General features: G+C 41.3%; 1 protein-coding gene across 20 annotated transcripts in view; it reads right to left on the reverse strand.

Moving 5' to 3' along the window:
- The window catches only part of cacna1aa (calcium channel, voltage-dependent, P/Q type, alpha 1A subunit, a), a 172,403-nt gene that overhangs the window by 64,272 nt on the left and 85,183 nt on the right, over positions 1-22,948 (reverse strand). For all 20 annotated transcript variants that reach the window (XM_072694455.1, XM_072694470.1, XM_072694462.1 and 17 more), the window contains 11 exons: positions 17,048-17,147; positions 14,779-14,939; positions 13,924-14,064; positions 13,493-13,694; positions 12,273-12,437; positions 11,545-11,655; positions 9,766-9,849; positions 2,834-2,950; positions 2,423-2,488; positions 1,999-2,096; positions 403-553 (listed from right to left, as the gene is read on the reverse strand). In XM_072694455.1, the coding sequence (XP_072550556.1) occupies positions 403-553; positions 1,999-2,096; positions 2,423-2,488; positions 2,834-2,950; positions 9,766-9,849; positions 11,545-11,655; positions 12,273-12,437; positions 13,493-13,694; positions 13,924-14,064; positions 14,779-14,939; positions 17,048-17,147 (1,396 nt within the window). The remainder of the gene's footprint in view (positions 1-402; positions 554-1,998; positions 2,097-2,422; positions 2,489-2,833; positions 2,951-9,765; positions 9,850-11,544; positions 11,656-12,272; positions 12,438-13,492; positions 13,695-13,923; positions 14,065-14,778; positions 14,940-17,047; positions 17,148-22,948) is intronic.

Genomic DNA, 22,948 nt, shown 5'->3' on the forward strand with positions numbered 1-22,948 from the left:
TACCAATGAAATGTTCCTGTGCCACTGGCAGTAATATACCTACCACCCTTCCTGCTGACTGCAGTTTCTTAATAATGTTACGCACTGAGGAAACAGCTACCTGACAATGCTGTGCTGTCTTGAGAGTGAGGAGTCAGAGTATTTGTTAAAAAAATCCACATCAGCTGGCCTTTCCTAATGATTACCATGAACAAGCCATAGCCCTAACCATCTAAAAGTTAGCCGAGAAGTCAAATTTCTTAGGCTGCCCACACGTTGGAATGGTGCTACTTTTTTTAATTGTCTATAAAATTGTACAAAACATCAATAATACACTAATTTTGCTTAAAATTGTGTAAAATTGTGAGTCAACAACGAATTTTAAGATTTCTGATCAGACAAAGGAAGAGTATGATTTCTCACCAGGAAGGAGCAGAGGAAGATGAAAGAGACAAAGTAAAGGTACGCAAACTCGCTGCCACACTCCGGCTCGTTGTTCCCCGAGAGGGTATCACACTCCTTAGACCCCAAACACGACAGCATGATGTCATGCCACGCCTCTCCTGTTGCACTCCTGCATACACACACACACAAACAAAGACAAAGACATTTACATTCAGGAGATTGCCAGTTCAACTCCGGTTTATGCCACAGCCATCTGTGGCAGGGAGTCTCAGGGCGTTTTCACACCTTCCCCGTTTAAGTCCGGACTCATTAAACCCGTTCACCTTTGGCATAATTTGTATGGGCGGTACTTTCCCACTATCACATGTGACGCTCCTGACACAGGGAGGATGCAACCAGCCACTGCCTCTTTTTGAACTGGTGCTGATGCAACGCCACCGTGCAACCACAGTGCTCAGAGGAAAGCACCAGATTCCCAGTTCTCATGCACCGACTAGTAGAGGGCCATGCCAGCCAGTATCACATAGAAGGGATGTGGAGAGAGACCTTTTTCCACCCGGAAAGAGCAAGGCCAACTGTGCCTGCTGATGGCAGGCAGCATGACCCGGGGTTGGATTGTAGTGTAAATGTTATTCCATTTCTGGTAAGCCATTGGTGTGCTGTAGTTAAAGACTGCCATGTATTATTTAGGCCAAAATAATGTCCTCTGGCAATTCTTTGGAGTATTCCTGTGCTGCTAGTTCATCTAGTTTGGCTTGAACTGAGTAGTGACATCTTTACTTAAGTAACTGGGTTAATGGGTAGTGAATGCTGAATGCTGAATTCAGCAATTAGAAAGGTATATCTGGACACTTTTGGACACATAATGCACCATTAATGTAATTGCTGGTTGCCTTGCAATATGGTGAACCCCTTGATGTGACATGGGTGAATTCTGGCTTGTTAAATTGTTAAATATTATTTTGACCAAAATTAGCTGTACCTTTTGGCACTTTTTCACTGAATGGTACCTACATTACTTTCCTCGACTCTGCTCTGCTTTTTAGCTTTACTATTAGGCAGATTAGGTACCTGGTACCTGGAACTGGGTACTGTTTTAGAACCTGCTTGCTTGTGGCTCCAAGCGAGTCAAGTATGGACAAAGACATGACATGTAACCCTTGCAGAGGTAGACTTGCCACTCTAAGTAGCTCAATTAATAGAATAGTAGCAATCCAACACAAACTAGCCATTAGTAAAGTCTCTACAGTAAGGACCACATTTGTTTTCATCCGACTCACAAAGGCACCCATAAATATTAAGTATAAAAGTGTTATCTTCCCGGCTAAATTGATGCTAGCATATCTAGATACCAAAAAGAAATGACTTAACGCAAATTCTTTACTCTCTTATTCCTTTAGAAAGTCTTCAGGACCATGTAATAGGTTCCAAAATACAAGTACAGTTGAGTAATGTAGCTGAGTAATGTAGTTACCATGTGGTGAAATATGAGCAGCATTTGATTGTGTCAATCCCCACACTGTGATTGGGTAGAAAGCTTGCTTGCTTGTCGTAGGCTCTGATATTACAAGAGCAAATCAACAAACTTTCATGTGTGGAGTCATGGCCACACACCTGAAAAGCAGCATTAGAGCCTGGAAGAAGGTCCTGAAGTTGTTGTGTTGGTTGATGGCGCTGTCTCCCTCTTCCTCGATTGCGATGTTCCCAAACAGCTGTGAGACAACACACAAGTTCTTCAGTTCTTTAATCACTGAGACTCCAAAGTTACTGTTCTGCAATCATTATTTGCACGACACTTGCTCTGTAATTCAGTGCTGTAATTCTGGGTGGGAATCACTAGTTGCCCCAAGACACAATAATATAATAATCAAAATCTGGTCGGCTGGGCAATGTTAATGTATTGATAGGAGTCTTGCCCAAGAGCTTTGATTTGTCCTCTGGTGTCGATACTATTTTATCACCCAAGATACTGCAACACTATGTTGTGCCAATGTTTGCTTCCCATCTTGTGGATGGGCAGAACTAGACGAAGCCTCACCTGCATGCCGATGATGGCGTAGATGAAGAACAGCATAGCGATGAGTAGGCACACGTACGGCAAAGCCTACACGTTAACACACAAACAGAAAAATCAGTCAGATTACAGTGAGAGGTCTGTCAGTTGAAATGTAAGCTTTTTTCTGGAAAATCATTTATTGCATTGTTACTAAAACACCTTAAAAGAAGAAAAAAAAGCTGTCAGTGTTTAGTTCTGGTGGCAGCCATAAATGCCCATGCCATAACAGTGCCTTCGCCATGTTTGACAGATGATGGCGAAGAAACTGTTGGTGTGCAAATGCAAATTTAGAAAAATTGTGTCCCTGTTTAAATAATTCTGGACCAGACTGTTTGTTGGGAATGAGTCAATACAGCTGTGTTCTCACCAAAGCAAGCAATATGTGTGTCTTACCTTAAAGGACTGCACAAAGGTCCAGAGAAGGATGCGGATAGTCTCACCCTGCCTGAGCAGCTTGATCAGACGGGCAGCTCTGAAGAGTCTCAGGAAACTGAGATTGATGAAGTTATTCTATAGAGAATGAAAGAAGAAGAGAAGGAGGAGAAAAGATAGATAGATAGATAGATAGATAGATAGATAGATAGATAGAGATGGATGTACAGACGGATGTACAGATAGATAGATAGATGGATTGATAGATAGATGTACAGATAGATAGATAGATAGATAGATAGATAGATGTACAGATAGAAAGATAGATATATAGATGGATGTACAGATAGACAGATAGATAGATATACAGATAGATAGATATATAGATGTACAGATAAATAGATAGATAGATAGAAAGATGTACAGATAGATAGATAGATACACAGATAGATAGATAGATAGATAGATAGATAGATAGATAGATATATGGATGTACAGATAGACAGACAGATAGATAGATAGATAGATAGATAGATAGATAGATAGATAGATAGATAGATATATGGATGTACAGATAGACAGATAGATAGATAGATAGATAGATAGATAGATGGATGTACAGATAGATAGATGGATGTACAGATAGATAGATAGACAGATAGATAGATAGATAGATAGATAGATAGATAGATAGATACATAGATAGATAGATAGATAGATAGATAGATATATGGATGTACAGATAGACAGACAGATAGATAGATAGATAGATAGATAGATAGATAGATAGATAAATGGATGTACAGATAGATAGATGGATGTACAGATAGATAGATAGATAGATAGATAGATAGATAGATAGATAGATACAGATAGATAGACAGATAGATAGATAGATAGATAGATAGATAGATGTACAGATAGATAGACAGATAGATAGATAGATAGATAGATAGATAGATAGATAGATAGACAGGCAGAGAGATGGATGTACAGACAGATAGATAGATAGATAGATAGATAGATAGATAGATAGATATAGAGAGAGATAGACAGATAGATAGATGGATGTACAGATAGATAGACAGATAGATAGACAGATAGATAGATAGATAGATAGATAGATAGATATAGAGAGAGATAGATAGACAGATAGATAGATGGATGTACAGATAGATAGACAGATAGATAGACAGATAGATAGATAGATAGATAGATAGATAGATAGATAGACAGATAGATAGACAGATAGATAGATGGATGTACAGATAGATAGATAGACAGATAGATAGATAGATAGATAGATAGATACATAGATAGATAGATAGATAGATAGATAGATAGATACATACATAGATAGATAGATAGACAGATAGATAGATAGATAGATAGATAGATAGATGTACAGATAGATAGACAGATAGATAGATAGATAGATAGATAGATAGACAGGCAGAGAGATGGATGTACAGACAGATAGATAGATAGATAGATATAGAGAGAGATAGATAGACAGATAGATAGATGGATGTACAGATAGATAGACAGATAGATAGACAGATAGATAGATAGATAGATAGATATAGAGAGAGATAGATAGACAGATAGATAGATGGATGTACAGATAGATAGACAGATAGATAGACAGATAGATAGATAGATAGACAGATAGATAGATGGATGTACAGATAGATAGACAGATAGATAGATAGATGTCAGCTGAAACATCAGTTGGGGATGGACTACTAAATTATCTTTGTGTATTAGTAGGCAAACCAAAGAGGGGTGTTACAAACCAGGGAAGGGAGAAAAATGTTAGAAAATAAAATTCAAACTGGCAAGACTGAGCAGGCCCGGCATATCCGAGGGAGGGAGTAAAGCAGGACAAAAAGAAAAAGGGAGAGGAAAGGGGGGGGGGCAACTTATACAGAAAGACAGAGTCTAATCCTCATCCATTTGGGAAGAAAGTGCAAGAACCTTAACCTCATGTGAAAGTCAACCAAATGCACTGATGGCCCACAGCATGCTAAACCCAACACACCACAGCTAACGGCTAACGACCACTCACACTGCGCCCCGGCAAGGGTCCAAGGTCGAAGGTTCTGGGCTTAAAGATGCCTAGGTCACATATGAAGTACATATTTTCACCACATTTACATCTAGAACAGTGGTTTGTGCCATATTTCCACAGCTACAGCAACTAGATCGATAATGATCAATAATTAGATACGGCTCTTATCCAGAGCGACAACTCGTATTACAGAGGTGGGCCAATGTAGTGTTAGGAGTCTTGCCCAAGGACTCTTATTGGTGTAGCACAAGATGACATGGTGTGGTAGTACAATGGCAGGTATTGGTGTTATCCGTTGTGCCACACCACTCACCAAACGTATGACGTAAGTCTTTGGCAAATGTGGAAACACTCAAGAGCTGTACGTTGCATTGATTGCACTGACTTCTGGAGGAGCTACTCTGAATGTGGTCAGTGCCCTGCCATGACTATTTGCCAGTCATTTTCAGACATACCAGTTTGCTAATCACTGAACGTGGCTTAGCATTTCATGAATGTACATTGCTAATATAATCACTGAGCACTAAGCTATGGGGTAAGACTATAAGTAGCTAACTCAATGTTCTCCTCAAGGTTATTTGTTTAGATATTTGCCACAGTAAATCTAACTTTCTAGAAATGTGATAATTCACTTTCCAGGTATGGCTAGCACATCCCATGGGCACCAAAATGCCCAATTACTTGCAGACCACTGATCTAGAAGCAAGTTGTGATTAAATTGACATGTACGCTTTTAGCATTCCACTAAATTGCATGATTCGAGTGGGTCAGTGCATAAAACACATGAAGACAACTGCTGTATTCATTATTTTGGCATGGACTGTGATGATGCAACACATTTCATTTGTGTGAAACCGACTGACATTTCTTTAAAGATAAAGATATCTGTCACCAGGCGGTAATAAAGATAGCTGTCAGCACAGAATATGCATAAATTACATGTCTTTAAACCCAGAACCTGGACATAGGAGGGGATGGGGGATAGGGACTGGAATCAGGAGTATGCAGTGTGCGCATGCAAATCTTTTTCTCTTTTCTCTACCAATAGCACTGCAGAATTTTCCCATAGCGGAGGACAGCTCTGCCTCCATCTGTGCCCTTAGTGGCGTACATTGGAAGTGGTTTGGCGTTTGTATATTTATATACATACACTCTGTTCTGAAGGACATTTCACAAAGCAGAATTTCTCAGGTAAGCAGATAACTCTGTCCAACAAGAGAAGAGTTAAAGGAGTAGTTTGGTGTAAAATCATATGGACGTGGATGACCACTGACCCCAGATTCAGTCAATCAAGTGGTGCCTTCTTTAGTTCGGTTTAGATGCTGGGCTAACATTGCTGACGGACAGTGGAATTAGACTGTCATCAATCTTAGCTTTGCAAATGCACATTCAAAAGCATCTAATTTCTCGCTCAAAACAACTTCATCTTCATGGGAGGTGGGACAACTTATATATAATATATAACAAATAATGAGGCATTTTGGGTAACTGTTCTAATTTTAGCATAAACGTGTGTAAATAAGGTTTATCCATTATGTTTTACTGAGCTTTTCTTAATGAATTAATTTTTTTAAACACTCTCAGTGTTCCCGACACTGGGAGGGTAAGGACTGATCTATGCCTCCTCAGACACATGCATAGCCTGGCACCGCCCCTTTTCGATCTGCCGCCCATGCATCACCCTCGGGCTAACCAACGCTCTCAGAGGTTGGCTGATGCATCGGCTAGCAGGCGCCCATCACACTGAAGTTATGTGGGGAGAGAGAGCGAGCCCAGCCTCTATCTACCCACCCGGAGAGAGCAAGGCTAATTGTGCTCTCTCTGGCTCCAGCTGCTGATGGCAGGCAGCAAATCACCTGGGTTTCAAACCAGCAATCCTCGGGTCACAGTGGCAGTGCCTTAGTCGGCTGGACTTACTGAGCTTTTTGAAAGATTTTTGAGCATGTTTAGGTATGCCATGTATTTACTGAGATTACACTGGTGACAGTTTAATTTCAGTGTTTGTTAGCAACTTTAGCCTAGCATCTCCCATTCTACACTGAAGAGACACATGTCAGATGGCAGATGGCATCTGGGATCAGTGATAAATCTAATTGTGTGTGTGTGTGTATATATATATATATATATATATATATATAATTCATATATATATAATTTATATTAAATTCTAGTTAAAACACAAAAATATATAGTTTTTTTTTATATATAATATATATAAAACTGTGTTTATATATAAACACAGTTTAAACATGCCCGTTCACACTGACAACAAGTGTTTCAGCCCGGACTGCTTTTGGAATGATGCATTAAACAGGAAAGCCAATTACAACAGAGCTCATTTACATATATCAGTAGTCTTAAAGGCATAGTAACAAAAGTCTGTTTGATTATAAGAAACAAAGAAAGGTTGAAAAATGCTCAGGTAAAAGGAAAAACAGCTGTTTTCTTGGTACATGAACCCAATAATTACAGATGGACCTTAAAAATGTAGGTGATGAACCTGAAGTTATTCAGCCTGTTAAAAAACACTGCTTTGTGAAAGAGCCCCTTTTATTATAATTAATATTATCACAGCTTACGTCTATAATTAATTGCAATACGACAGGTAGCATGCAAACGTCCTAAAGCTACAGGTACACTCCATACACTTCTGACTTCTGCTAGCTACAAATTTTTGCCAGTGTGTGTAGGCATGTGAACCAACAACCTAATTACATCTGGGCTGGCTGTGTGTATACGGTGTGTGGGGGGTGAGACCCTTGAAGTGTCACACAGAGCAGGGGTCAATGTCCATTACTTTTCAAGCACATGCATCATCATCACCATCATCATCACCATCATCATCATCATCACCATCATCATCATCAGCCACAAAGGAAAACAGATGCATTAAGATTTCCAAAAAAATTACAAACCATCTACATGGAGATGTTGCAGATGCATGGTTTATAGCAGCGGTTTTTGGAGGTTGATAATAACAACAACCAGTGTGATCGGCCAGGCCAGGTCACAGATGGACATATGAGATTTCACAGTGCATTTTGATTGGATGGATTCGTCAGAGGGCGTAGCCGCCAATATAGCAGCGATTAAAGAAAGCATGTTGGGAAAAAAAACAACAACAACAAAAGAATAAAAAGAGGACAGAAAAAAAGAATAAAAACAAGAAATGAATAATCAATATGCAGACATTTCAGTCCAAAAAACATCAGTCAGTTCAAAAGCCATATTCAAGTCACTACAACATGAGCTCAGCGTATCGTCATTAGCGGAACTGAAATCAGAAAACGATACCCAAAATCAGAATGAAAGCCGCATGAAACCATACTGAAAAAGATAGAGGTTAAATGCTTCGAAATGTTTGCTTTATGATTTTCTTGTCTATTCAAAAGAAGAAGAAGAAAGAAAAAGACAGAAGTGCAACATTTCTGTATCTCCCAGTCTGAGATAGCAAGCATTTTTTTAAAAAAGCAAGTAAAAGTCAAAATGATGTACAGTGATCAGCCACCAGGTGCTGCTGCTTTACTGAAAGACAAAGGCTCTTCAGGACACACTTACATACACACGCACACACACACACACACACACACACACACACACTTAAACACTCACGCTCATGCACACACCTAGACCTAGATTTGCCTGACCAGTCTTGACAGAGCTAAATTGCAGATCTGATATTTTTTCAGCTTGTGCGAGAGGTTCGAAGATTTAGATTCTATTACAAATGATTCAGTAACTACTGTAAATGATTCAGTAACTGCTATAAATGATTCTGTAACTAATAAATGATTCTGTAACTAACTATAAATGATTCAGTAACTACTATAAATGATTCAATAACTAATAAATAATTCTGTAACTACTATAAATGATTCAGTAACTAATAAATGTTTTAGTAACAACTGTAAATGATTCAGTAACTGCTATAAATGATTTATTAACTAATAAATGATTCAGTAACTAATATAAATGTTTTAGTAACTGCTATAAATTATTCAGTAAGTAATAAGTGATTCGGTAACTACTCCTAATGATTAAAAATAATCCAGTAACTACTGTAAATAACTAATCAGTAGCTAATATAAATGCATTAGTAACTACTTAAAACAATTCAGTGACTACTGTAAATTATTCAGTAACAACTGTAAATGATTCAGGATCTAATAAATGACTCATCAGCCACTATAAGTGATTCAGCAACTACTAGCCTCTGTCTCAGCATACTTTAAATGGCAAGATTTAGCTCTGCTTCCTTTAAGCCATCATTAGTCTATACATTCATTTCTCCACTCTGAGGATATTTTACTATCTGTCTGTCTCACCAAATTCAAATGAATTTTCATGGGGACTTTGTCTTCAGGACAGCCTCTCAACACTCACATAAATATCTCTAAATAAAAGAATTAGCTCACACAGGCAAGGTTTGCTGAATGATAGTCCCTGTATTTTCCAGCATTCCAATTTTTTTTGTCTTTTTTTATTTTACAGTGGGCTTGCATGGTAGAGAGAGACAGAGGCAGGTGCTGGAAGAGGTACCTGAGGTAAATTGGACTTTCTTTCAAACTATTGCTTTAATTAAGCGATGGTAACACACAGAGTGTTTGATTTCAGTGGGGGATTACAGTGATGTAAGCGAAAGCTGGGTGAGCTCCAGACGTCCCAATGCTGTCTCACTGATCTGCTCCACACTCCAACTGGGACAATTATATAAAACCTTCAGAGGAGCCTTGCGCTTCAGTGAGCAGGGAAAGATCCTGTGGAGTTTCTGTCTGTATCTGACACACACCCACACACATGTGCACGCTCACTCACACACACACACACACACACACACACACACAGACACACACTCGGTAGCCCCTCTGCAGAAAACACTTACCCCTAGCTCTGTGACTAAAATGTCAGTGATGCTGCCGAGGACAGTCACACAGTCGAAGATGTTCCAGGCATCTTTGAAGTAGTTCTGTGGGTAAAAGGAAAGAAATGTCCGGGTCATATGAGGTATATAGCAGGATTACGAAGGACAAAGACCAGGACTTCTGGAACAATGCGTTTTGGACAGAATCTGGAGTCTTGCCGTAAAGGAGGGATTCTTGTCCATGAAGACCAAATCTGTGGGGTCTTGCTATAGACAGAGTCAGAAATGGATGCAATCTAAAGTAGCTGAATCCATTCATTAAAAGGGGTGTCCACAAACATTTGGACATACAATGAAGCACTGCAAAATGAGGTCTGGCCCAATCATCAGTAATTTACTCTCACCTCAATGACTCATGATCAAAGTGGTTGTTTAATGTTTAATCTCCCCATTTTATGATGCTGCCACCTCTATGTTTCACTGTTGGGATGTTAGGATGAAGAGAAATTATAAAAAAAATAATAATAATAAAAATAAAATTTAATATAAAAATACATAGAATGTTCTTTGGACTTTATTTCAAGAGATTTCCCTTATATTCACAGTATGGCCAACGCTACTGGAATGACGGGCTTATCACTGTATATCCAGAAAAGGTGAATTTTTTTAATGACTGACAGGTAGCCCTGGGGTTAGCCCAGTTTTCCCCACAAAGTTAAGCCATCTTCATCCCGAAAATGTACACAGCCTTGTTTCTCTTTGTCCTGAGATCTCTTTCACAAGGTGCCAGAGGGTTTGGCAGCACACATGCTGAGTGCATGGGTCTTTTTTGTGCAGTCCTGCGAAGGCCTGCAGTAAAAGAGTGCATTAAGACCACTCTAACTAGCAGATGCAGTAAAACTGTGGCTTCCACGCACTGAACTTTAAGTGCTTCTGCACAGCCAAATCTCATATACCAGCCCCTGTGTGTGTGTGTGTGTGTGTGTGCACTTTCTCCCTTCCTTAATTCTCTTTAATCCTCGCCCCTTTAGTGACAAGGCAGATTTTCTCCACCTCCGTCTCTCCATCACCTGAGCTTGTCCTCCGTCCTTCACCAACTTATCTGTTTTTCTGTCCTTTCCAGGCTGGCCTGTGCTGACCGACGTCATTTTCTTTCTCCTTTTCAAATTCTTTATCCCTTATTCTTCCCATAATCTAACAACGATTAAAGGAGCACCATGCGGATTTTTGGTCGCCCAAGAGATTTGAACACTCAGGCGAGTTTAACTAGGGTCTCAGGCCTTAATTAGCTTATTATGGCTATAGCTTGTTCACAAGCATTGTAGGAGCTTTATAAATACTCTGACCCCTCCAACCTTGTCCCAACAATCAGCAGCTATGGGCACCTCTAAACAGCTGCCTCTGCACTCTGATTATAATGTAATTCAGAAATGGCAGTTATCAGGAACAGAGGTCAAACTGAGATCTGGAAGAAGAAGCAAACTTTCCTGGAAGGCTGTTCTTAGGATTGCTAGAAAGGCAAATCAAGCCCAACCCAAGTCTGACTGCAAAAAAAACCCTTGGGAAGATGGTGCACTATTCTAGTGTACAGCGACACATGCACAAATATGACCTTAATAAGTGAGTCACCAGAAAAAAATGTAACTGGAATTGTATAGGAGCAGCGCTTCCCATTTGAAGTCAAACAGTACACAGTTGTACATCACAGGGCCCTACATACGCACACACATTGTACAGTACAGTGGTCTTGAGGGTGAACGTACACCCAAATGCACCCAGGCCACAGGCACGATCACTCACCAGTGCTCCAAAGGCAATGATCTTCAACACACACTCCAGGGAGAACAGCGAGGTGAAAACAATGTTCAGGTTGGCTAGCATGTTCTCATACGTATCTGAAGCTCCATAATACTGAAAACACACACACACAGAAACATCATCACAGCAGATCTGATAACAGCAGCTTCCAGAGATGCAATATCAACTGTTTTTACTAACATGCCCTCCGTACTATCAAAAGTAAATAGAATTAGCAAGGTTGCATGTTTGTAATAAATACTGTGGTCCCTACTGGATTAAGCTAAGCTTTAGACTTGAGATGTCCCGATGCAGGTTTTCCGCCTTCCAATCTGATCTGAGTACCTTAACACTACGTACTGTCCAATACTGGTCCGATCTGTGCATTTTAATTGTGTTTTATAGCTCGTAGAGTTTTATTTTGTAACTGTCTAAAATCATTTTGAGTTGAGACATGAGTTAGAACACATCTGTCACATATTACTCATGTTTTTTCTTACTCAATTACACAAAACAAATAACGATAAGCTTATTGATCTAAACTACGCTCTGAATAAGCTTAGGAAAAAAATACTGCGCATCCAACAAGAACTGAAGCCTCATTCGTCTTTTAAACAAGCAGTAAAACATGGTAGCTACCCAGCCTGCAAAACTGAAATCCTAGAATTCACTGACTTAACCATTACACTCCAAACTTTCAACAAAGGAACTTTTCGTTCCCGCTGGCCCACCTTCATCATAAGCACTATGGTGTTGAGCGCGATCATGGCCATGATAGTATACTCGAACGGCGGGGACACCACAAACTCCCACATGCGGTACTGGAATGTTTGCTTGTTCTGAGGCATGTGACGTGTCAGAGGCTTGGCGTTGATGGCAAAGTCTATACAGGCTCTCTGTAAACACAAGATATGAAAGGTGACAGCTTTACATCGACTGAAAATGACAGGTGCCCTTTTCATTCCATAACAACATTAAAAATTCAAAAAAGACATATTAGCTATAAAGCAAGAAAGGCTAACAAACACTAGAAGACCTATACACATGCTTAGACAACTTTCAGGACTTCATTAATGTGTGGCAGAGCTGTATATGTGGTGTAGGACATAGTATAACTTATGTATGACTGTGAACTACACATATGAACAAACCTCCACCATGTTTAAAACATGGCCCTCCCCAACCATCAGCTACACAGAGACGTTTTGTGAATGTTAACAGTTCAGAACATCACACTGTGTCCTAAACCACATCAACAAGTTTGTGCACACCTTAAGGAAGACCAGGAATGTCAGTTTGAGTGGCTTGAGATTTACAGAAAAGATTTGTGTGACTACTGACTTCTAGTGTTTGGTCGCTACATTACCCCTCATAGCTCCAGTTTAAAAGTAGTTCATTATTATAGGCCAGTGGTAAGGTAAGGTTCTAAAAACATGTAAGCAGTAATATTATAATATTATTATTAAGTTTTTTTTTACCTCAACATCTTTTGGCAAGCAGTGGTCAAAAGTCTTAGCAAGAAAGACAGCCATTAACTGCCAGCAGCAGTCACTGCGGTCTAAGCACAACGTGTGTATAGGATTCAGCATAGTGTTTGTTTTTTATGATCTTTAGTGATACCTAGTGGTGATTGCATTTAGCTGAAAATCAGTTGCCTGCAACAACTTTTAGCGAGGACAGCATAACGTGCAACTATTCATATTAAACAGATGCTGTTCCATAAATATTACCCACTCTTTGTGTTCTGCGCATTCAATAACTGCATGTTCCCGTGCTTGGACCCCAATGATTGACACTTACGATATAACAGGAACATTAACGTACAACTGGCCCATAATGATTCAGTTATGCAAGTAACAATGATGCAGGCAGCAGACTCCACTGAAAAACAACGGGTTTGCAAGTATGTAAAATATTTGACACCATGTGTTTACGGAACACTCTAGGTCACCTCATTCTTTTCCAGACTGTAATCCTCCATCATCTTGTCTCCTTGCTCCTGGAAGGTTATGATGATGAGAGCCACGAAGATGTTGACGAAGAAGAAGGGGAAGACCACGAAGTACACCACGTAAAAGATGGACATTTCCATCCGGTAGCCCGGGCTAGGGCCCTGATTCTCATAAGTCGCATCGACTGAGTGTTTCAGTACCCTAGAAAAAAACAGAAACATGAGATGTACTCGTTCAATTTGCATGATGCTAATCAGTGCGGTATAAGCTTTTTATTACTCATTATTACTCATTATTACTTCACAGCTCCAGCGCTAAGCTAACAACGCCAAATTTCCAATGTTCTAGCTGTCGGACTACATTTGGGGTTCCTTCGTGACTAGGCAGACTATGCTGTGTGACTCGGGTAGAGGGTAAAGTGTGTACTCACTGCGGCCACCCCTCTCCGGTAGATACGGTGAAGAGGGTGAGCAGGGCCCAAAGCACGTTGTCGTAGTGGAAATCGTACTTCTTCCACTCCCGCTTCTGCGCCTTCACTTCGTTATCCCGTTCGTACACTAGATATTCACCTCTGAACAAAAAACACAGTTACTATCCAGCACATCGTTAGCACACTGGGAGTTTGAGTTAGGGGTGTAACAACAAGCCTATTTTCAATATTTGCTTTGGTGAGATTTTCCATTCCAAGACTAGATTTTATTTGGGATATTTTTGTTCGCTTTAAATATATGAACATTAAACACACAAAAAATCTCCCAAATCGCAAATTCCCAAAACCCCAAATACTACAATCTAAAAATAAGAAATGCTAAGTGAATTGACTTTAGACATTTGAGCGTAGGTGTGTCTTTTTACAAAACAATACATTTTCATCAAGAACGAACACATTTTTTTAAAATTTAAAACATGTTCATCCTCATCCTTAAAAAAATAATATTATCTTAATATTAACCTTTTATTCAGACTCGAGGGCCATATTCACAATAAAACGTGACGGGGTGGTATGCGATGGGGTGGTACATTTCATTCTAAAATGTCCGCAGTTCTCCATGTGGTCAAGTTTCAGACCTATTACACATGCCAATCAATTTAAGATGTGTGCACAGCATAAGCCCCTCCTCCTCCACGCCCACTTAATAGTACACTCCCAGATGCCAACATTTTGTTAAACAATGACAATGAGAGGGTTCCGCAAAGGACAGGAAAACGCTAGGGACAGATTAAAGAGCGCAGTTGAAAATGTGAATTGGTTACACCCCTAGAGTTTGTACATGTAAGTTCTGACCTGCAGTCACGCTCAAACTCTTTGGACTCATCCGTGCAGTAAAAGAATTTGCCCTTGAAGAGCTGCACTGCCACCACGGCGAAAATGAACATGAAGAGCATGTAGACGATGAGGATGTTCAGCACGTTCTTCAGCGAGTTCACCACACAGTCGAATACAGCCTGAGGACAGATAGAAACAATCACAGTGTATCTTAAAATCAAGGTTTATTTTACTAAATAAATAAATTAAATTATACTATGAGGGTAAAAGCCATCCTCTTTAAGTCTCAGTTGTTTAAAAGACTGTTTGAGATGTATTTTGTGGAATCCGTTCCTCCCTCCAACCTTGCAATTACCACTGCAATGCCACTGGCAGTAACACAACCCCAAAGCATGACAGATCCACCTGCATGCTTCACAGTTGGCTAGTTGTTCTTTGCATGAAATGCAGTTTCATGAAAAAAAAAGTGTAGTTGGTAAATAGTAAAGACATAGTTGAATAATTAAATTAATCATTTTATAACAAAATGAATATCTATTCCTGCCAGGAGCAAAACAAAGTGTAGAACTTATATGTGTGGAGCTGTGCTTAGCTTAGCTAATAGCAGACTGGCTAACGCTGCTACCATTTACAGTAAAAATGTGAAAGTGAACATAATTAACGCACCATGCCATTGTATATTCACCACCAACACCGATTATTTTAGCGAAAAACTATGTATAAAAGCAGTGGTTAACTTATGTGTTCAGCTCCACTCGAATAATTAGCATGCTAACTAGCTTAGTTACCACAGAAGTGAGAGAAGAAATACATGACAGGGGGTGATTTAATTTACCTCCTCTCAACTGAGGCGATACCTTAGCATTTAGCATTCTGGCTAACTCACCTAACAAACAGTAAAATTACAGAAAGTGGGAATACGCAGTCTGCTGATTGATGGTTTGTGCAGTCTTGTGCACATCTTTCTTTTATTAGTTTCTTTTGAGCCGGTGGTAAAGACACGGCCGTGCTAAGACACAGCTAACATGGGCAATTCCGAAGTTCTCTAAAGCTGAATGCGAAATTGTTCATTGTGGCGAATCCCACTAATGGCATTTCTCTCACAAATATGTGCAAACAAAAGCTGAAAACCAGATCCACCGTCAAGAGCAACAAAATAACATGTAGAACGGACGGCTGTGGAGCTATGCTCAGTTTGAAACGAACCTAGCTATTAGCAGGCTTGCTAACACTGCTATATGTTTTATAAAACTATGTATAGCGGTCATGGTTGGCCACATTTGGAATTTACATTAACTTATACGTTCAGCTCTGCTAAGATGAGGAGCCAAATTTTAGTGACTAGCATGCTAGCTAACTATGTTACCAACAAGTGAGCAAAATTGCGCCAGATAATTAGCGCTACATACTTGCTTTATTGAACTGAGCTTTAGTGTAGGACTGTTTGAATAACTGCTGGGGTCGGGGCAGTGGGTGACTTGTTAGCATGCTGGCTAACTCGAGTTAAATCAGAGAAAGTGTGTGTGCACTCTATCTCTTTAACTTCTGCCCAAGTCCCTGAAACCTAATGAAGAACAGTATTCTGTACACGATTTCGGTAGTGTCCGTATTTCACTGGATATTACGGAAATACCCAAAGTCATACAGTTGGCTGTATGTCAACTGATTGGTTGAGCTATGGAATATCTGGCATTTTGATCAGTATCCCGAACACATTTTCTCCCCAATTTGGATCAGCAATTACACGGCCCGTACGTATTCTCCCCATTGCATGCTCCCTACATTAGTGAGGGTGAAGACCAACATTGCACTCCGTCACGTTTGCACAGCCAGCCAACGCCTCTTTTTCCAACTGCATCGACTGGAGGGAATCGTCGTACACCCAGCTCCGACGCATCGTCCAGCAGACACCAGTGACGGCCAGCGCCCCACTGGAGTGATGTGGGGAGAGAAAGTGCCATCTACCCACCCTGGAGAGAGCAAGGCCAATTGTGCAGTCTCTGGGCCCCGGTTTGATTCTGTGATTCTGGTCATAGTGACAGTGCCTTATTCTGCCGGACCACCCAGTTGGCTCGTTTTTACAACGACGATGACACCATATTATATTTAGTGTGTGATCTGATAGTACTTTGTTGTTTAACCCTTTAAAGCCTGGCTTTACTGTTCTGTTATTAATCATAATGCATAAACTGATAGGAATCGTTTGGTAACAGTTTGGCCTATTTATTTAGTGAGTCCCACAGGGTTCAATTTTAGGGTCAATGACGGTGACGTTGAGTTTCGGTACCTTGAGCTTCGGCAGACGTTTGATGGTCTTGAGGGGCCGCAGCACTCTCAGCACACGCAGGGACTTTATGGTACTGATGTCTTTCCCCTTACTGCTTCCACTGCAGGATGGCCAACACAACACAGAAACACACACACACACACAGACACACACACACATAAACAAGACATATGGTTAGAGTGAGGAGCTGGACAATGTGGAGGGTGCCAGATTCCAACATGGGTGACTTGATAGGGTTGTAGACACCCATGGCTGGCACAGGCGGGCACTAACTCAGTAAGTGTGTTAGTAGCTCATACCGGTCAGTAAACATGCCTGCTACGCATTCGTCCGCAGTTCAGTTACAGCAGAATGCACTGCATCCTCACAGCTCACACTGAGAGTGTAGCCTGCTATAGTCAGCCTAGCAAGCCCATCTCGTGGTGCATGTACATACATACATACACACACACACACACACAAACACACACACACACACACACAAAAGTGATGAACCAAATTTACTTGAATCTGTGCGACTGAATAAAATATAGTAAATCAATGTTCAATGTGATTGATCTCTGTATTTTATTCATGTCGAGACACATTAGAGTCAAGCAAATTCAATACATCACTTTTTTGCACACACACACACACACACACACACACACACACACCTTCACACACACTCAGTTATACGGTCGTCTAACCCCACACACATACGTGGCTCATGCTGTTTTTGAAACTCAGCCCAGTGGATGCAACATCCACTGCTAATCCCAATCCATGCTGCTTCCACCACCATACTTCTCCTTTCCCTCCCCTCCCCACCCCTTCTGCTGGTTTCATAGGGTTGCCACGGCAACAGCATGAGAGCTGCACCAATCAGGGCAGACTGCAGTCTCAGGCATCCCCGGTGCAGGAATGCCCAGCCAAGCCTCTTTTTCTTTTTTTAAATTCTCGTCATCTCATTTCTGGTTTTCCCTCTTTTTTTTTTTTTTTTTTTTTTTTTTTGAATCCATGATAATAACAGGTGGCAAACATGTGGGGAAGGTGATGGAGGATCTTTAAAAATAAAGAAAAAAAACATTCACTCACTCAAAGTAAAGAGCTTTCAGAAATGAACTGTCTATGGTTTACGGTGGTGTGAATGACCTGACTGTCTGACAGTCCAGACGCCACTAAAACCAGCTCTACGCTCACAAACTGGACAAATGGGCAAGGGTGGGAATCTGAGACACCTTATGAATAGCCAAATAGGCTAGAGTACAGGATTAGAACATCTCCAATATATCAGGCGTGTCTTGTGGAGTGTTCCATGTATGCACTGGTCAATACCAACCAAATGTGCTCAAAGAAAGGGCAACCGGTGAGCCAGTACCATGGGCTCACTGATGCGATCCATGGAGGCCCAGCCCCACAACTTACTGGAGCTCTAGTCTTGTGGACCCCATGGCTAAATGGGTTTCTTTCAAGCACAAGGGGAACCTTTACAATCAGTGGTTTTAATGTTAAGGCTGATTGCTTGGAAGCTGACCTGCTAGTGCAGGTTTTGCACTCCCAGCTCCAGCAGCTGGATGTGCAGCTGTAATATCCAGCTGTGTTGCTGGTGACCCGCTAGCTGTGTTTGAGTACTGGCCGCCTGACCCGCACCGAACAGCAAAACAGCCTCGGGCTGTAGGCCGAAAGGTCAGTGCACTGATCTCCTCTCCCCTGGTGAAGGCAATTGGTAGCAGTACTTCTCCTGCTCATCTACGCCTCCTTCTTCTCTAGTCAGCCTGCCAGGAGGTTTGGAGTCTGAAGTGGCCGGTTTTAGACATGTGGTCTCTGTGATGCTAACTGAGGAATAAGTGAGGTATAAGCCCCCATGACCTATTAGCTGCTTTAGCCTCGCAGCTCCAGTGCACAAATTCAGACTCCAAAGCTGTTTGACCACACTGGTTTACAGGGTGCATACGGTTGCAATCGTGGAGATGAACAGCATGGCAATATTGGGATTTCAATGACTTCTTTAAACTGTTCTTTGTTTGAGGCAAAATGAGTGTAAATCAATGAAAAGAAAATATCACACAAAATTGGTCCCACAGGGTTCTATTTTGGGGTCAATTTAATTGATGTTAACTATGGGAGCATTGCATTTATGAGGGTGAAGGACTGAAGGGTAAGCCCATGAACAGGATTTACTGTACGGAATGCTGTGCTTCTATGTTAAGTGCCAAAAGATGATAATCGGCAGATGTTTAAAGGTCTTGAGGTGCCAAAGCGCTCTTAAAAGGAGTGCCAATCAATGAAAAGGTTCTACTTTTTGCAGGTTTTCTGAAATCAACACAGGGTCAGGGCTACATAAACACATTTGAATTTGTAAAGTAAATTGTCATCGCCATTGCCCCGGCTCCAAAATCAAGCTTTACACCTTTAAGCTTGACTTAAGTTTGCAAACTATGCCATACTGGCTGGATCTTTTAACACACAGATTTCAAAATGGGCTTCAACACGTTTCTGTAGCTGTGAGGGAGGGCCGTAATGCCATCTAGTGGTTGAATGAGAAACTGTGGTGTCATGTGACCTTGCGTAAAGCTGCAGCAACTCGCAAAACGTGGATCATATGATCTGACCAGATCTTAGGATCGGTGGAATTACCGTCCAATCGCATTTTTGGGCTGAAATGAATACCAGCTGTTAAGCATGGTGGGGGTAGCCTCATCTTCATCATTCATCCAGGATTTTACCAGAAGCCCTGTTCATTTCATCTTTTCCATGGTGGTCATGCTGAGGGACATTTAACCAACTGCTACGTATGATGTATATATAATGCTGATCGCTCTGTCTAATCTGGGGGCTAGAAAATCCCTAAAAATGACAGTGACTTAAAGTAATCACTGAAAGCCCAATATTGCCACAGGATTCACGTCCACAGAGAGTGTGTGTAAACATCCGACCACGACTGTGCGCTTCAGTCGGATCTTATCGCTTTAACTATCAGGGCGCCTTGACTCTGAATTCTGTTGGTGCTACTTTCTTAGGCAGAGAAAGACAGTGATAGTCAGACGACAGAGAGAGAGAGAGAGAGAGAGAGAGAGAGAGAGAGAGAGAGAGAGAGAGAGAAAGAAAACAAAAAGGGAAAGATGGGTGACCCGCAGGCGGACGGAAGGACGGACGGACTGACAAACAAACGGACAGATTCAAAAAAGAAAGAGAGGAAAGCTGTGTAACTGGCAGGACAAGCATCAAGAGCAAAGAAAGACAGAGGGAAAGAGAGAGAGACAGAGGGAAAGAGATAGAGAGGTAGAGAGAGAGAGAGAGAGAGAGACAGAGAGAGAGACATTACCCGCTGCCGCCGCTGGAGATGTAGCCGGTTGGAGAGATGAGATAGGGTCAGAGACAGTCAGATAGAGAGACGTACACACACACACACACACACACACACACAGAAACACACATATGTACACACACACACACACACACACATAGAAAGACACAGAGACAGGGACATGGGGGGGAGAGAAAAGGTTTGCAGGAGGAAAAAAAACATCCATATGAGACACAAACAGCAGAAAGAGAGAAATAAAAGGTGCAAGGCTGCATTTGTTCTGACCTAAGCATGCCTGCGGAAATACCTCACACACACACACACTCACTCCCTCCCTCACACACACACACTCACTCCCTCCCTCACACACTTACATACTTACCAAGACATTAATCCCGCTATTATATTAATATAATATACAAGGGCATGGAAACCCACCCGCAACACTTTCATTACCAGCACTGTGGAGTTCTTTTTACAATACACCCGCACTCACACACACACCCATGAACACACATACACACACAATCCCACTTATCTCCTTTAAGGCATGAGGTAAGGTAAGTAATGCGAACATGCACTGCATCCCGCATGTAAATTCACTCTCACTGGCTTGAGCTGTTTGAGTTAGTTAGCCATGCCTCCTTTTCACGCTGTGACATCCTGTTCCAGCGTCATGTGACACTGAACGATGTTACATGGAGAGAACTGGCTGCGTCCAGAACCGCATACTCCACTTTTTACTGAGTCAAAAGTAGAACGTCGGCACCAGTGCATTCATTACTATGGTCCAAGGATAATGGAAAAAAATATGACAATAATCAGTGGATTCCTTCATAATGAAAAGAATGATTGGCTGGATGTGCAGCTTTATTTATTTATTTCTTTTTAAAAGGATCATAATTATTAATAAATACTTTTAAGCTTTAATTATAGTAAATAAAAAAAAAGCCTGTGTACAACACTGTATACTGTGTTACCGTAAAACTGTGATATTCTCCGAGGCAGTGATCCTACCGTGAAAATCTCATACCGTTGGAACCCTAGTTGGTTATATAGCTTTTTGGTATATCTGAAGAAATCATGGTACAGTATATCTATTTTGGGCTTTGAGCTTGCTGTGCAGCCAGTGGGACAGAGAACATTTTACTGGTAGAGGGAGGAATAGAGTCTACTTTGACTCAATAACGCATAAAAAACCCAGATTCTTGGGCTTGTACTGGATACTGTGCTTGCTCAGATTCCCACACCAAGGCTGCTCGTGACACAACCAGCAAGCTGACTGTGGCTCTTTCTGTTGAAAGGCAGGACGTTATCTGTAAACTACAGATTCACTGTTGCGAATGTGTTGACCTCCCATTCGTATTTCAACCAGTAGCCGGTGTCCTCAGTTAAAACGTGATGACCACTGATGTTGGCAGGCTGTGTGACTACCCAGAAGCACTGAGCTCTGGTTATCTGGCCGTTGTGATTAGCTATTAGAAGCGCTGTGTTGGTTTGACCTGTTCGGTTCGGCGGTCAAAACCTAGTTTTTAAAGTCTTTAAAGCAGGAAGCTGTTTATGACATACGATGGGAGCTATATGGCAATGTTTAAACCAATCAGTGCAATAATAAACCAATCAGTGTCGCTCGCCGTTCCCTTTAAGAGTCAGGTGCGGTCTGACTTTCGTTGATTGCTGTTTCAGTGGTGTAAAGTGGGGGTGTATGAGTGATGGGCTGCACACGCCTGTGTTGACAATTCACTGCCAAGATAGCAACGAATGTCTGACTGTTGACGTCTGCCTAGGTTGTTTTCAGTCAGTGGAGCTCCTGTATTTTCCAGGATAGAAATACGCCAGAAATGGACCTAAACACACCTCATTTCAAGACCACTGTGCCCATCTGCGTTGATATAGTCGCAAGCACCGTTGCTATTTAAACGACGCAGGCGGAAAGTGTGAAAATAGACTGTTGGCAGGGTGTAAGATAGCAATGAGCATCGCGACATGCTTTGTGTAGGATGTAAGACAGGGCCCTCTATGCTTTTAGACTCGATACAAGGGACCAGGTCAGGATTCGTCCTGTTCCAATGTCCAGGCTGGGCACCAAAGTGGGTTTCCTAATACAATATTTAGTCTTATTATTTATCACACCTAGGCTGTATGCATTACTTTTTCTATTTCAGGTATCTGGACACTACGCTAAAAAATGCTGCGCCACCATAAAGTTGATTGTTTGGGTCGGACTTCATGTTAAAACATGAAGAATTTTTTGTTGTGGTATCAACACTGGTATTGAGCATCGTAGAATTTCAGCGGCACTGGTAGTGACTACCAAATTTCTGGTATTGCGACATCACCACTAGCTAGGTCCTAATGTCCACGTCGCTATGTGATTAGCGGCCACAATATCTACAATTAAAGGGCAGACCAAGAACGAAAGCCACCAGTTGCCGACCCCTGGCATTCTCTGTATGTGGTTTTGGACGCAGTTCTGGAGTGCACACACACACACACACACACACACACACACACACACTCACACACTCACACAGTCTCTTTAAACAATTCTCTACAATTCCATGACATCAAAAAGACCAGCAGTCTTCCTCAAACAGTTCTCTCAAACTGTG

This window comes from Salminus brasiliensis, chromosome 12 (assembly GCF_030463535.1).
Source record: "Salminus brasiliensis chromosome 12, fSalBra1.hap2, whole genome shotgun sequence".
NCBI lineage: Eukaryota > Metazoa > Chordata > Actinopteri > Characiformes > Bryconidae > Salminus > Salminus brasiliensis.